Here is a 17,738-nt window from a genome sequence, read left to right as displayed (position 1 = left end):
TTTGACAGCAGTGTTTGATTTTGAGCACAGGTAAAACTGTTTTGAGGCGAAAGTTTCATTTTGCAAGAGGATTCAGAGGTTTTGTAAATAGTGCTTGAAGATGAGGTTTTGTGTTTAGAGTTTAGAGAAAATGAGTGACTGTTTCAAGAATGTGTTTTAGCAATTGTAAAAAACTGTATATAATAGGATTAATATACTCATACCGATTAAATAAATCAATCAATCAATAGCATTGTCATTGGAGCAGATAAAAGGGTAGACGCAGAGCCAAGTTATTTTCTAATTTTATTGGTAAATTATCATTTTCAAAAAGACCCAAGCATTATTTCAACTCAAGCTACGGTTTCAATGTGCTGAAATAACTATGTACAAAGAGCTTCAGTATCATCACATTCAGAACAAGATTAGATACAATTGTTGTGCCCGTTTATCTCAACAGAACGCAGATCTAATGTACGTCTAGCTAGCAAGCTTTCAACTGGATTTAGGAAACAGGCAAGACTCAGGGAGGTTTTTTATTGTCTACACACAGTAGGAGAGCATGACAGCAGTGGTACCATTTCAGTGCCTGAAAGAAAACAATCAAAATAACACTTGTGTTTATACATGTGTAATACAAAAAATAAAAAAATTATAATAATCATGCAATTATGATATTTCTATGCAGCAGAATCTTAATACTGTCAGTAATGAAGGCAGATAGGAACATGGGGTGTATGATGAGAAAACGCGGTGTTCTGAAGTTCAGGAAAACAAATAACACAGCTCACAGTGAATTGAAAAAGTAAGCCTATGGCAAAGGATGTCTCTTTTTAAAAAGAACAGTCTCCCTTCAAGGATTTGTTCAAAACAGACATTTTGTTGGCGAGATTGGCACAAAAACATTTATGACAGTCAGCTATTTAATGAAATTTTAAATACCTTCTGGACATTTAAAATACTCGTATCTTCAACAGTACCATGGTAGCAAGCATGGGTTATCGATCACAATACATGAGGACTTTTCAGCTTTTGACAGCTGTATCATCTAGCAGCAACTGAACAAAAAAATTGCATAAAATTGTAGTGCAATGGGCAATTTGATAATAAAAGATAATAAAACCTCTTTTGGTCTGCTGGGTAACAAAAACGGAGTTCTTAGAATGTGTACAAGTCCGTTGGGTAGGGGTCATACTGTTCCAGGTGGGCAAAAACCAGCAGGCGCTGATGCTGCCTCTCCTGATTCATGATATTATAGGCGATTCAGACATTTCTATATGTAATCAATGCATCATTGTTTTTTTTCCAACACTAGAATCAAATCAACAAGTTTTATTATTATAATTAACATTCAGGACAATTTACTTCAGACAAATTTCATATTCCTCTACAGTAGAAATCCTGGACTGGATCGTGGCTCCTTGTAACGTGGATTGACAATGTGACTTTGAACCCGCGAATGCCTGACCACTGACCAGAACGTCAACTTAAACAGTGGGGTCTTTGTTTTTGTGGCGGCTCCCAGTCTATGCAAAGGTGTTCTCTGGGTAGCTGACTTTGATGGCGCCCCAGTAGCAGGCTCGAATGAGGCAGATCAGACCCAAAAGGTAAGCGAAGGCCCAAGACACATAGGTAGCATGGTAGCGACTGGCGAAGTCTTGAGTGCCCACCTGAAAAGGTGTAGAGAGAGCGATTAGATAAACCAGAAGAGGGAGAAGTAGAACTCCCAACAGCATCTACACAATTCATGAAGCCACAAACGGAATATAGAATAGAGGACATTTACAATGAAAATCCATAGGTGAATATAAACCTATGTGGCCATCTTTATCTTAGTTAGATTCCTACATGAACCTCTAGAGGTCTCAGGTGAGGGGTAATGGACAGGCCGAACCGGGTCAAATGTAGAGGTTAGTGGCGGGGTCCTTACCGTCAATCCAACACCAATAAAGACACACATCATGCCCACTGTAATGTAGGCACAGCAGCGCCTCCGAGGAAGGGCACTGCCCACAGAGGATCTGCCCACGGGACACAACACAACACAACGGGTCAATCCCCAACACACTTCACAATCAATCACTCACACATACAGTGGGGATGCAAATAAAGTCATAAATGTTATAAAATGCAGTTTTCTGGATTTTTTTTTTTCATATTCTGTTTCTCACTGTTAAAATACACCTACCATTACAATTCTAGTTCACAAATTTCTTTGCAATTGGCCAAACTTGCGAAATCGGCAGGGGTTCAAATACTTATTTTCCCCACTGTATTCAGCACACTATGTTAAATAGTCAAGCTGTACTACAATAGATGCACACACAACATGAGAGAAATGACCCACAATTGAATTGATTTGAATTCCAATGATCTATAAACTTACCAACTACCATCATCAGCCTGAACACTGTTTCGCAAAGACTTTAGAACGGTGGTATGGTAATGTAATGGTAACCCTTATCTGAAGTAAAACGCCAGATAGTACTACTAGGGTACTATAATATTTGAACCTTCGATTCCTTGCTAATTTTAGCTCAGTAGTTTGGGCCTGTATGCTAATAACCAGTATGCAGAGTTGAGGGGGAAATGGTAAACAATGAAACAGATGATTATGCTTGCTTGGTGTGTGTGTGTGTGTGTGTGTGTGTGTGTGTGTGTGTGTGTGTGTGTGTGTGTGTGTGTGTGTGTGTGTGTGTGTGTGTGTCTGTGTGTGTCTGTCTGTCTGTCTGTCTGTCTGTTGTGTGTCAGTTGTGTGTGTGTGTGTGTGTGTGTGTGTGTGTAAGTGATTGATCAATAGCAATAGCCATATATTATATAATATTATATTCAAAACTATTATGCTGGGAAATCATAACAAAAATTCACTGTGGTTTCCTTAAATCCAAAATTTAACATTTGTTTTTTTCTTATTGGCTAATGCATATATTGTATTATACTGCTAAAATTAAGAACAAGACCAGAACCAACTTCTTAAAAAATACATTTGGGCTCGGGTCTGAATTAAGGAGAGTGCACCTTTCTCTAATTGAGTGATTGTCATTCATTTCTAGTCATGAGGTGTAGCCATAGGGACCACTGACAGCATGACAATGCAGTATTGCTATGTCATGCTTACTATCATCATGACAGTCAGGTTGTGCTGTGTCATGCCTACTTGAGCCTACTATCGTCACGAGAGTCAGGTTGTGCGCATGCCAACCCAATGCTGACTTATTCTTCCTGTTGATCATGTGACGCTGTGAGGCAATGCTGACAGTGCTCAGAGCCTTCCACCAGCCAGCTTTCCTGGCAAGATGAACTGGTCTGAATCCCCATTCCTGATTGGCTAGACCCACTGGGATGCAATTCAAATTCCATAATGTTCCCTAATGAGACCGCAGTCTGAATTGGCTCTCTCAAATGCACACTGAACTGGAAGTCACATGATAGTCTCTACTCCTCCTAAGCTGTTCAAATCACCTGACCACAGGAGGTTTCTCAACGGATATTTGGATATTAAATATATTGAAATATATATGCAAAATATCCACCAAATAGCAGTTTTCATCAAAAGACACTCATGCACACAAGCACGCACACAAGCACGCACACACACACACACACACACACACACACACACTTTCTCTCCCCCCCCCTCTCTCACTCCCAACTCCTTGAAACCCTCTCACATGCCCCTCATGTGACTGGATTGGGGAAACATTCTTGTAGAATCACAACGAAATCCCAATCAGATAGTTTACTAGTCCCTAATCTCTCCTTTCAGGTGCTCTCTCTCTCTCTCTGCCTCTCTCATTCTTTCCTTCTTTCTCACTTCATCCATCCTATGTCTCTCATTTCTCTTCAGTCTGTTTCTCTGTCCTTCCATTCATGCACTTTCCTTGGGGTGGTTGTGTTCAGTCATTTGTGTGAGTGAGTGTGCAGCATGGTCCATTTCACCATCACTCTCTCTCTTACATGGTAACTGCTTCCTCTCCCGTCACCACAAAGCTGCATGACGCGCATGTGACTTTACGTGAGCAACGTTCTCACACAAAACTTATCCCCCGGGAGCTCAACACTGACGCAAGGCTGGTCTTCACGAGATTGAAACCAAACTTCAGCCCTGAAATAACCCATGCTAACGGGTTGAAGCTAACAACCTAAAGCCTGACCCCCTTGGTGTAGACTTGTGAAAGAGAGAGAGAGGACAGGCTAAACTGCTACTGCTGAACGGAAGACCTGGACCGATCCCAATATCAAGCATAGTGGCTTTAGGGGTCACACTGATCTGCCCCTCGGGGGCAGGGAGGCTTTAGGGGTCACACTGATCTGCCCCTGGCAGGCAGGGAGGCAGGCACTCACATTTTTTTGCAGTGTGGGCACTTGGCCAAAGTGTTGAAGCGCAGCTCCATCCACTGTTGAGAAAGAAAGAAGAGAGATGGAGTTACTGTACAGCATGCATACAACACAATACACACACACACACACACACACACACACACACAATATACATAAAACACAATACACACACACCTCCGTGCACACACACACAATATACATAAAACACAATACACACACACACACACACACACACACTTTATACATAAAACACAATACACACACACCTCCGTCCACACACACAGTTCTGCAAACAATGTTACATTCTCTCTCTCACTCTCACTCGGTCTCTCAGCTGCACTCTCTTTCACATACACATTGGAGGGCAAACAGCCAAAGGCACAATGTATTGGGTTAGAATGACAAATAAGTATTTCAAAGAAGGATCACACAAGAAGACCGACATCCTTTTCAAGCAAGTGCATGGAATTGGGTTTTGAAATAATTTTGAGCTGACAAGGATGAAGCTTAGATACGACATGTTTCTGTCTCTCCAGCCCACAATGCATGAGGTTATTAGTGACATTGACACGGTACAAAGGCAAAAGGCAGAGTCTGTGTGAGTGGTTAGATTTGGAACTCTTACTGCAGGCCTAGATTTCTATTCACGTCTCATATGATTGCAGACAAACAACAGGCACACATCTACACATCATTCAGTGAGTGGTCACTGCACCTGGCCTTTGGAAGGCAGCACACAAATCACTGATTTGAGGGTTACACAAACTTCAATCTGGTTTCTGTGATTTCAGACTATTACTAGATAAAAAACGGAAACACTGTTTCGATCCAGTCAAAAGGCCGACTGTGGGGAACACTCAACCCGAGAGCTCTTGGAGGGAGAGGGGGTGCCCTCGGCAGGGAGTTCAGATGCATGCTCGGATACAGGGGTGTCGTCACTTTCCTAGAGGCCAGAGGCACAACAGGAACCCATTCAGAACATGTGACATGGCTACTGCTTGCCTCCAACATAAACCATCAGCTATTGTTCTCTATGCTTAGCTATCAATTAGGCAAACTAAATTATACCAGTGGGCAACCAACACCCAACCCCCCACCCCTCAAGCACACACACACAAGTGCTCCCACATACACACACACACACACACACACACACACACACATACACACACACACTTCTTCAAAAGCATACCAGGAGGTTGATGAAATCATATATGTAGAAGGATTTAACTTATGGTTCTATAGGGATAAATATAGAACATGACATGGCTACGGTCCTCACCAAACAGGTCAACTGATACTTTCACACTGTAACATGAACAACCACACAGGTTAAGAGTACATGAAGAATTACACTCAAAACAGCTAGACCAAAAGACCAAGGACATATCCAGACACATACAGAGGTTAAAACTAGATGAAGAATATCACTCAGAACATATAACAGATTAAAAGTACTGTATATAAACAATAACACTCAGAACACAACAGTTTAAGAGTAGATGAACTGTTACACTCAGAACATATAACAGCTAGACCATAAGACCAAGGACATATCCAGACACATACACAGGTTAAGATTCGAAGAAGAATATCACTCCGAACATATAACAGTTTAAAAGTATACAAACAATAACACTCAGAACACATAACAGGTTAAGAGTTGATAAACAGTAACACTCCGAACACGTAACAGCTAGACCAAAAGACCAAGGACATATCCAGACAGAGAGCCACTTACATTCACACATCACAATCTGCTGCACAACATAACACAACAAAAACACAACACAACACAACACAACACAACACATCACAACACAACACAACACAACACAACACAAGAAACACATCACAACACACCAACACAACACAACACAACACAACACAACACAACACAACACAACACAACACAACACATCAAAACACAACACAACCCTGGCCTCAGAGGAGCTCACACAGGATATGATAAGGTTAAGCAATCCACATCTTTAAATGGTGTTACATATGCTAACACAAGTTGAGTGTGTCTGTCCAGCTGAAGATGCCTACCAGAAACGTGTTGCCGCAGTGCCCGCACACCACGCGCATGCCCTCGGGCTGCACCGGTAAGGCTGGCTGTGCCGGCTGCTCCTCAGGGATCACCATCACTGGACTCAGGTTGATGATCCGTCTACTGAGGGAAGGAGAGGCAAACACTCGATGATGTTAAAGGAAGTTGTAAACGTTATCTGACATTTGGATGATTCTTGTCGTCACTTTGTGTCTTCAAGTGAGATCATGTATGTTTAAAGATCCCACTCTACCCTTCCCAACAACTGTAGCCTAGTGATGATCTCTTTCACATAAACACACAGACACAGACACAGACACAGACACACACACACACACACACACACACACACACACACACGGACACACACACAGACACACACACACACACACACACACACACACACACTTAACTCTCCCATAGAGTTAAGACTTTGTAGAAGATGAAAGTAAACAGAATGGGCAGGACCTCATGGATACCTTTTCACTAGCTGTGTCTTTTACTGGGGCTGACTATCTCACACATCTCGCCTCCGTGCCACATTCTTGAGGCTCAGTCTTTGCCATGCCTAGGAACCCCATGTTTGTTTTCATATTATGCCTGTCACTTCAACCCCTTTCCAGGTGGGAGAAGAGGTCTGCCCAGCCATGCATGGACTCATGTTCTCTCGTGGTATGCCATACTAGTGATAGACTGCACACATATACCCACTGAAGACACACACACAAAGACACACATCTGACAAAAAATATCACGTCACATTTACCAGTTGGGCCGGGGGCATCCTATTCTTCTTGAAGTGTCTTTACAGATAAGCAGGCAGTTGCAGGGACATCTCACGTACTTCTTTCCAGTTGGAGGATTTTTGATGGGCTGTGGTGAGAGGAAAGAGTATTACTGGGGATCACACCACTGTAACACCCACCAACGTAATAACTTCCCACCAACGTAATAACCCTGCCAACGTAATAAAAAAGTGTGCATTTCAGACGTAATAGCCCGGCCAACGTAATAATTTCCTGCCAACGTAATAATTCTTGCCTCCTGCCAACGTAATACACAGCTTCCTGCCAGCGTAATACTTATTACGTTGGCAGGAAATTATTACGTTGGTGGGAAGTGTAACACCCACCAACGTAATAACTTCCCACCAACGTAAAAATCCTGCCAACGTTATAAAAAAAAGTGTGCATTTCAGATGTTATGGTCCGGCCAAGCTTGAGAAGTCTTATATTTTGTTACATTTTGTCCCACCAATGTAATACATTTGATCATCAATAGATTCCACTGGGTAGTAAGTTTTTATTTGTATTGAAGGGGCAAAGACATGTCAGGATTCTCATCTCTTATCTGACACATTTAACCATACAGATATATGCCTCTTTTCCACTGTTTTCTGATAGGCCTTCGATTGTGCAGGCAAAATGAGCGTTTGTGCACAAACCGCCTTTAAGATAGCCTATTTAACTTTGTGACCTTAATTGACCATAGGCTACTCAGCACCCCCTCAACATCCAAATGACTCGAAAATGGTTTGAATCGTTTGTGCTTCGTTTGTGCACGATTGTGCAGGCAAAATTAACGTTTGTGCACAAACCGTTTTTATATAATTTAACTTTTAATTTTTTGGAAGTAGGTGACGCAGCACCCCGTCAACATCCAAATGACTCAAAAATGCTTGGAATTGTTTGTGCATGTGTGTGTGGGTAAAATTAACGTTTGTGCACAAACCATTTGTATGTCACTTTGTTTGGTTTTGTCATTTTATTTATGTTAAGTCCTAAAAGTTAAATATCTTAAAGACGGTTTGTGCACAAACGCTCATTTTGCCTGCACAATCGTGCACAAACGACGCACAAACGAATCAAAATACTTTTATTCATTAACTGGGCCCTGTTTCTCGACAGGTTAGTTGCTAACTAAGTAGCAACTTAGTAAGTTGCCAATGGGACATTGCATTGCAGCCAAGTAAGTTGCTAACTTAGTTAGCAACTAACCTGTCGAGAAACAGGGCCCTGAATTAGGGTTGCATTTGCATGTAGACTTTGTTGCCATCTAAGTTAACTTTGTTGCCATCACTATTTCTTTGTATTATTGTTCAAAACTGTATAATTAAATGTGTCAGACAAGAGATGAGAATGTCATTGGGAACAAAGTCTTCAATACAAATAAGAGCTTACTGCCCAGTGGAATCTATTAAGCAAATTATCAAATGTATTACATTGGTGGGACAAAATGTAACAAAATGTAAGACTTCTCAAGCTTGGTCAAGCTATTACATCTGAAATGCACATGTTTTTATTATGTTGGCAGGGTTATTACGTTGGTGGGAAGTTATTACATTGGTGGGTGTTACACTTCCCACCAACGTAATAATTTCCTGCCAATGTAATACTTATTACGTTGGCAGGAAGCTGTGTATTACGTTGGCAGGAGGCAAGAATTATTACGTTGGCAGGAAATGATTACGTTGGCCGGGCTATTACGTCTAAAATGCACACTTTTTTATTACGTTGGCAGGGTTATTACGTTGGTGGGAAGTTATTACGTTGGTGGGTGTTACACACCACTTCAGCCTGAATGTACCGCCTTAGCATGGCTACGGCTAATACCGGTACTGGGCCGGAATGCACTCTCAGGGGGCACAATGCACACAACCAGGACTTTGCCAGACTGCGAATTAGATGTTGTGCCAAGTCATGAAAATGGAGACTTAAAAATCCAGAATCCTTGCCCGTTTGGATCTGGACAGAGCAGAACCACACAACTGCTAATACCCCTTATTGAGGTCAGTCCTTCACGGAATGACTGCATACTCTGATCCTTCTCAGCTGAGATTTGACCATTGGGCAACACAAGATCAGTCTGACTACCAGCTTCAATGCTGATGAGCAGCTAGGCCCATTTCTGAGCTTTCTAGTAAAAGGGCCTAGATATGCACCTGGCCAAAGAAGACTTACTGTAAGTCACTGGAAGGTACTGTAAATATTTCAGAGACACACAGAAAAATCTGCAGAGAGAGCCGGACATCTTGCCTTAAGACACTGTCACATGAGAAATTAAAGGACTAAACACCAAACAGATAAAGAACACCCAGGTGTCTTCTTGTGGCTACCGCTACTTGGTTCCTCTTACCAGCCATACTACAACAAGGATACCTCAACTGTACAACATTCCCACATTTACATATCCCCTAGATGGATGGGTGATATGAAGACTGCTTATTAATTAAACTGTGTGTCGCGTGTTGGCAGGTAGTAGGATATTGTGTGGTTGTTCTTTTTCTAATGAGAGAAAAGGAGAAGACCATCAGCACTACCTACTCTCATTCTACACGTCTACAATGCATAAGAAAAAGGAGTGCGAGATAGAATTACTTGTGATAGTGTATTCATAGGTGAGTGTGTATGGGTAAGTCAGAGAGAGAGAGAGAGAGAGGAGAGTGTGTGTGTGTGTGTGTGTGTGTGTGTGTGTGTATTTGAATAAATGAATGAATAGAATGTGTGCATGTGTCTCACCGTGGCCTCGTTGCAGACGGTACACTTGACCACATGCTGATGGAGCTTGCCGTCCAGGTTAATGAGTGATTGACAGACGCGGCAGTTAATGACCGGCACTCCGCTTGCGTCAGGACTCGCAATGGCGGTGTATGGAGGAGGTAGCTCAGCTGCAAAGACACATACACACGTTATATTTATATATATATATATACACATACATAAATACATTTACATTTAGTCATTTAGCAGACACTTTTCTCCAAAGCGACTTACACATGTATACACATTTACACTGATGGCACACTGCACAGCAGGAGCAATTAAGGATTCAATGTCTTGCTCAAGGATGCTTCAACAGGGAATCGAATTAGCAACCTTCTGATTGCTAAACGACTTCTCTACCTACTGCACCACTGTCACCCCTAAATAGGTCACTCTATGATTCATTCCATCATAAAGCCTGATGAGGAGGTTGTTCTGACAAGGGGTCACATCTGACAAGGATAAAACCTCAGACCTTCCTGAAGGCCAAGGCCCTTTGATGTCATCTGGCATTCATCAACACACACTCCCAGTTCTTTTTAACTGTGAAGGCACCGGTATGCCTGACACATAGGTCGTTTCGCATGCACAAACTGTGATGTCAACAAAGCAGAATAACCTTTTACACTTTGGCATTGACATTGAAGTTGTTATGGTAACAAAAGATGCCCACAACTTATGGAACAGTGTTTTTCCTTTCCCAGCGATTTTCATCGTAAAAAAAGCATTACATGGGACCACAGCCTGTTCTGTGCTACCTGGGATTCCCTATATGCTCCCTCTCCCGCATCGATGGATAATACAGATGCCTGTAGAGGCCTGTGCCTCCAGCTCATCCATTTTGCATATTTGCCAGCCACCAGTCATAGGAATGATGACTTGATGGCATAGTGATATCAGGCTAGCCAGTTTCAATTGAAATGGTTTCTGTCATCGATAGTGTTAGATGTTTTCTCAGTTTGTTCCATAACGCCACACCTGTCATCGCCCGTGGGCATTGGCTGATTAGATTACCCGCAATGGTATTTTAAGGTAGGTAGCAACTGCTATTTCGAAACAGGAGTAAAAAGTTAAAAGTTATGAAGGGGGCAGAGAAAACTATCGACCTATAAACATAAATATGATGTAGATTCATACGACGTAGAGATATCATTTCAAACACTGTGATTGAGTGATTGAGCCAGTGCGCTGAGACATGTCTGCAACAGCGAGGCTAGCATACTTTGGAGACACCCATACGCATGTACACATTGCACCAAGTCTTGTCCATGGGAGTACATCCAGTGGTGTAGTCCTGGGTATACGCAGGTATACGGAGTATACCCACTTATTTTTCAGTCAGCATTGCGTATACCCACTTCTCGAAACAGGGTGTTTATCCTGTGCTGTATAGGCTGCTTAGAAAAATTAAGAGTATACCCACTTCTCCAGGGACCACTACACCACTGAGTATATCTGCTCCATAACATAATCCAACACCAGGGCTGCCTGGACAGAGGCCCCTGCCTGACACTGACACACATACTGAAACACAGAGTAGACTATAGACACACTGATCAATTGTCAAACTCAACCTGATCAACTCCATCCGAGTGTGTGTGTGAGTGTGTGTGTGTGTGTGTGTGGGCGTGTGTGCATGATCCTACAGCTCAGCAGACTACCAACTCTGCAGCCCCATGATCCCTTTGAAGCACGGAGCTGTTTTCTTTTCTTCATGTGACCCATGAGTAATCCCTCACTCTTTCCGCCCATGTGACAACAGAGGTTGAGAAAAGAAATGAGAGCATGAATTACCTTGTCTTTTGGACAACATTTCATGAGTTCATAAAGTCCTCATCAGGGGATATTTGTATTGAAGGTGTAGGCAGTGCTCAGATGCTATACAGAAACTATGTTTCTGATACCATCCTCAACCTCACCAGGAGCTACTGAGTACAAGATCACTAATTCCGAGATTATCGAAACAGTTAAACGCAACTATTGTCGTGACATTCCTCATCTCATACACACCACCCTGATACTTATGGTCCCTGGATTCTAAACTGTTCTATTGCGTTTTTCTTTAGTGTCATAGCCAGAAAAACTTGCTCTGTTAGACCCCTCTGACTTTAGAGTTCATGTTATGCTATGTTCAGAAATACTGAATCCACAAACTTGCTAAAGCCAACACTACTGTTCTAGACTTAAGCACCTCAGTATCAAAGAGCATTCAAGAGTACAGAAGGGGAAAGGGCAGAGGGACACTGATGCTAAAAAGTTAAAGTTAAGATGGAGCAAAATGATGTTTTCATAGTGACTTTTGTTTAGTCCCCAAATAAAAATTCATATCTTTTTACAAGAAAAAATGGTAAATAAATTGATGACGTTGATCAGAACTATACCCAAAAGTACAAGGAGTATTTTACAGAGCCATGATACTTTAAACTGATTACTTTAAGGCTTTTATTTGGTTACAACAATAACATTAATTAAATATTTATTGTGAACCTGTGCAGATATGCCATGACGGAAAAAGGGCTTCATCAGGACGGACTTTTGCTATAAAAAAAGAATTTTCTTCAAATGGTATTTCTGTCAGATTATTTCTTGTTTTGTTATATAATTTAGCAGTGGGGAATTGAGAGAGAAATAAAGTTACCACCAACTGGAAACAACATAGAACAGAAAATAAAGAAACAAAGGCTGGACCCATGGCCCAATACAACTGGGCAAACAGAGGGAAGAAAAGAGAGAAGGCCCAATCTAAACAAGTAAACAGAGCAGACGATACAGTGCATCCACTGTATTTTACTAGTGTGTGTGTGTGTGTGTGTGTGTGTGTGTGTGTGTGTGTGTGTGTGTGTGTGTGTGTGTGTGTGTGTGTGTGTGTGTGTGTGTGTGTGTGTGTGTGTGTGTGTGTGTGTGTGTGTGTGTGTGTGTGTGTGTGTGTGTGTGTGTGTGTCTGTCTGTCTGTCTGTCTGTCTGTCTGTCTGTCTGTCTGTCTGTCTGTCTGTCTGTCTGTCTGTCTGTCTGTCTGTCTGTCTGTCTGTCTGTCTGTCTGTCTGTCTGTCTGTCTGTCTGTCTGTCTGTCTGTCTGTCTGTCTGTCTGTCTGTCTGTCTGTCTGTCTGTCTGTCTGTCTGTCTGTCTGTCTGTCTGTCTGTGTCTGTCTGCGTAAAACTATGCAAGCACACAGCAAAATAGTAATATAGCCCCACCTGTGCAACATTAGATGCTTTTCCACAGCAGGAACTCAGGGCAGTTATCAGGTGGTGTGAAGGTTTACAGGACGCCCCTTAATCGGTCCTTTCAGACTGTTTCTGTCCATTGCGGTTCAGGGACTAAGGACCTAGAAATGATGTAGCCTAACATTTCGCTATTCGATCGCGATGTCAATTCCAAACACGACAAAAAAAAATGATATATTTCTCCAGTGGTGGAACCAACATTAGACCGTTACACCGCAGATTTTCTAGATAACATCAGGATTACCAAAAGGTCCGACTGACATTTGAGGTTTGCTATAAAGTTTGCCAACCTTTGATTAAAAGGATTAATGGCAGCTGAGATGACTTAATAAATGACTATACCAGAACCACTATGGTTAATGAAAGCCTGCATTTCAGCTGATGATTTGTTTGGGTTCATTCAGTGACGTATTCATTTGTATGTAAGTTATAATTTATGGAGCTATATTCACACTGATTGGTTTTAAAAATGGCGCTTCTTGTTGTCTTCCACTCAAGTTGCGTTTAACCAATTAACATCAATCAAAACTGCAAGCGCCACAAAGTAGTTTCAGGGCTGCACAGAAGTATCCATCAGAAAACTCAGAACTGCCTCCGAAAACTCCCCTGTAAGAGGTCCTACACTACAGGAACGGCTTCTGCAGTGGAAAAGCACCTCTTTACAACCAGGACCAAAGCACAACTTTGACTTAGTTTATGAAACACAGACTAAAAACATGAAACACAGACTAAAAACATGGAACACAGACTCAAAAAATTAAACACAGACTAAAAACATGAAACACAGACTAAAAACATGAAACACAGACTAAAAACAAGAATAAGAGAGTTTTAAGTTGACATTTCCTCTGACTGGAGCATGTGGCAAGCCTGTCAGAGACAAGCAGGTAAAGGTGCATCACTGGAAAGACCTAATGCCTCATGTTTTCCTTAAATATTTAATTTGCAAATATAATGTAATATATAATATAATAGAGTTCATGTCGGTTGATCAAAGTCTGTCGAGCCTGATGTATGGATGGGGTGCTTACAGAGATTATCCTAAAAGGTTAATACTTTGATGATGCAGAGGTTTTGGTCCCGGATGTTTTCAAATCCACCAAACCCTAAGACACTGCAGAGAGCAAACACTGGTCACAATGCAGTCACAGAAATTCTATATGGGGTTATACAGAAAACTGCATCCTTATTTAGAATGACAACTGCCAGATGTACAACAAGGATCACAGCATCGTATGGTTTACTATGACCATTATTTATCCGGGCCTCGATCGCTACTTTGCCAATACAGTGTCTGTATGTGTCCTACCCTGGCCTAGAGGCAAGACAGTGTTTGGTTTCTCTCCACACCACCCCAAAGATGCATGTAAGCTGAGAGGTCTCTTATCCACCAGTGAGCTTGGGAGAGCATGAACCAGCTGCTCCTGGTGCCCCCTCCCTCCCTCCCTCCCTCCCTCCCTCCCTACCTCCCTACCTCCCCCAGCAACCAGTCCAGTGCCTTCCCACAATGCTATGGGAGCGGGATCAGAAAACATAGTACCATTCATATGAGATTTCTTATTCTAACTGAGATGTTTAAGAGATTTCGGGGTTTTATATGGAACATTTCAATTCTTTTAAAGATTTGAAGGACTCTCCTAAGAAAATGTACAAAAAGGCAACATTTTTTTTCTAAGAGCATACATACTAATATGGACTGTGTGTGTAATGTGACCTATTGGCATTAGGAAAGAAGTGTACTTTGTGTATTATCAGCTTATGCCTGCTGCTTAAACTTTGGACTCCTAAGACCTAAAGGAAGTCATGCTTCCATCATTTGCATTTGTTAACTTTATGCTTTACCCCAATGACCAATTTTTTACAGTTATTTGTTTTTGCAGTTTACATTTTCACACAGGGCACTGTTTAGTAGAACATATATGCCACGAACATGCCACTACAGAAGCAAAGGTAAGTAGTTGGAAGCCCGTTCTCTTTTCTTAAAATTGTCTTCTCTTCATAATTAGAAGATACAAAAATCACACAAAAGTTATGAAGTCTCCCAGAGGTCTAGCTGACACTCTCTGCTGTACTAGTCTCCAGTAATGTAATGGATGACATTCAGCCTGCAGACTGTGAGCTACACCTAATATTTGCCAAGCCGTGATTGAGTGTAAAAGTCACAAAAGTTCAAACATTCTCTGAATCACAGAGCTTTGCCACGTGCATGCAACCACAACCAACATCGCTGTTGGGTCTCCATTGTGTCCTGCACCAAATAGACTAGTGACCATTGGTGTTTGTCGGTAGCTTAAGATAATCCTTTTCATACACAGTATGACGAATATTTTCAGTCAAATAAATTGAAAGAAGCTTGAATCAGTCACAATCCAGGGTTCGGGAAAACTAGGTCACAAAGACACACAATGATAGGTTTCCCTCTCACTACTGTAGGCCAATTAAATGACCATTTTGTCTGCAGATGAGGAATGCTTGCTCTAAGGGGGCCTTCCAGTGCAAAGTTTTAATCTTTGCTGTTGATCAAATGGTCAAATATGGTCAAATTGGAATTCAAATAGTGGGCCAGATTAGATCTGCTGGCGGTCAAAGGTGACATTTTTCAGTGTATCTGTGGCATTTTAGTGCCTTAGGATCAGCCTTATGGGCAAGAGCATTTCCCGATGAAAGAACAGGAAACGTGTTTGCCACAACATGGTTACTTATTTGTCAACAACTGGTATTGAACCTAAATTCATTAATATTGACCAAAAAGGTGAAGAATTTCAGTGGCACTTGCTTTCACCTAGATCAATGATCAGCTTGGTATTCCAATACATAGCATGAGCACTACCAACAAACATTGGTTCAAAATACATCCTAGTGCTATAGACCTTCATCACAATGTCACTTCCTTGCTTACTTACTATAAATGCAAGTCTAGGACTGCTGTTCTCTCCCAGGCATTTACTTGACTGTCCATTCATTCTTTGTAATGGCGTCAGACATGATCAAAGCCTGAAGAATGTAAAATGTCTTCTGCATCTTGTCCTTTGATTGGTGGATTACAAACTGGAAATAGTTCATTAGCCAGTAAATGCTCTAATAAACCACACAGACATGGCTACGCTGTACACTAGGGCCAGTTTAACACCAACGGCTATCTTATTACTGTGGCACCTCTTACAGTACTGGCAATACGGTTATGATGCCGTGGAAGCATTCTGGATCTGTATATTCTGTGTTTAATCTCTGAAGAGATGAACCTAAAAATCATCCACCGGATGGTTTGGCTCATAATATCAATGTTTATCTGGCATATGTGACTTTAATTTGATGATACAAAGTTGAGTAAAAGCCTGAACACGACATTGTAGCCTAATATCTTTAAACTCAAAAGTGCTTCACTGATTGTACCTGGAGGGAACAATACTTGGAGGCATACCATCAAATGGACCCTTCATTAATAATCCATTGAGTTATAACCACACCATAAATTAGGTCAGTTATGGTCCACTTTGAAAGCAACAACTTCAACCAAATTACTGTAAAATCAAATTTTAAGTCATAGGAAAAAAGACACTCATAGCTTACATGGACTATAATATGACGGAATGTCCTGTAGGATCTCATAACCGGCATCTGTCACATTGGAGGACTGGGTGATGTGTGATGCTTGACTGCACAAACCAAAAAGCCGAGACTGGCTCCTTGAAGGGCTAAACTGATTGGTGTCCCAGACTAGGCCTATCATTTCGCATTCTTCAGACAATGATGCATGTTTAATATTAAACTCATTCATAACATAATCCAGCAGGGTTTTCTAAAAAAAAAACTAAATATTTTGCCGGTAGACATAGGCTTCTCACGGACTGAGTAGCAAAACAACAGAATAGAATCGTTACGGCTCGGCGGGTCATTTTCATTGCAACACAAACAATTTCTTCTCCCGGCGTCAGATACCACTGATCCGGTAGCCTATTTTTCCTAGCACGATTCTCAGCCACAACATTTCCCAGAAACCTCCAGTATGTAATACATATCCCTTACATTGCTTGCAAACAGTCCACCACTAAAGGCCCTATTTCTGAAATTTGGTTTGGATCTCTGTGTTGTAATTCAATTTGTCTGTCTTTATTATATTTCACTTAGGTGGCCGTGATGGCTTCGATTCACGCAATAATCAAAACATGCACTATAAGATACGGCGCCTGCAGAGCCTATGATTCAGCACGTCGTGCGTCTCATCCGAAATGCCAATTTTACCTCTTGGACTGCTGTCCTGCAGGTACGGTGGTGCCGTGGGTGTGACATTCCCCGAGTTGGGGGCTGACAACAACGGAGAACGTTCATCCATGCCGTCGGAAGCCATGGCGTTTGTGGTCGCACCCGATTAGCGACAGAAACAGCTAGGGCAGCTGTGGGTCTCTTCTGTCCACTTCTTTTAGAACAGGGGCCGTGGGTGCTCCTGGCTTCAGCAAGGGTAGCTCCGCGGAGGTGGAGCCAGCGACGTAAGGCTATGCGAAGGGAAGGGTGGTGTTGAGAAAGGGAGAGGAAATGGTAAGGGTATGCAGCGCAAGAGGGATCCCCAAACCCAACTCCATTACTGTAGTTTCCCAGCA

The 17,738-nt window shown here is 41.9% G+C and overlaps 1 protein-coding gene across 2 annotated transcripts; it reads right to left on the bottom strand.

Annotated features, from left to right (window-relative positions):
• Window positions 1-502: 502 nt before the first annotated feature.
• Window positions 503-17,599, bottom strand: pip4p2 (phosphatidylinositol-4,5-bisphosphate 4-phosphatase 2). Of its 2 annotated transcripts, XM_080859525.1 has the most exons (8): window positions 17,383-17,599; window positions 9,892-10,040; window positions 7,140-7,246; window positions 6,373-6,496; window positions 5,183-5,263; window positions 4,324-4,376; window positions 1,910-2,000; window positions 503-1,649 (listed from the first exon to the last, which is right to left on the bottom strand). In XM_080859525.1, exons 1-8 carry the CDS (start codon window positions 17,486-17,488, stop codon window positions 1,506-1,508), a joined length of 855 nt encoding a protein of 284 aa, XP_080715651.1. In that variant the 5' UTR covers window positions 17,489-17,599; the 3' UTR covers window positions 503-1,505. The 2 variants fall into 2 exon arrangements, with proteins under 2 accessions (XP_080715651.1, XP_080715652.1); XM_080859526.1 differs by lacking the exon at window positions 5,183-5,263.
• Window positions 17,600-17,738: the final 139 nt, after the last annotated feature.

This window comes from Sprattus sprattus, assembly GCF_963457725.1.
Source record: "Sprattus sprattus genome assembly, chromosome: 20".
NCBI classification, from domain to species: domain Eukaryota; kingdom Metazoa; phylum Chordata; class Actinopteri; order Clupeiformes; family Clupeidae; genus Sprattus; species Sprattus sprattus.
The sequence above is the reverse complement of the archived record's forward strand: the minus strand, read 5'-3'. Positions and strand labels throughout refer to the sequence as shown.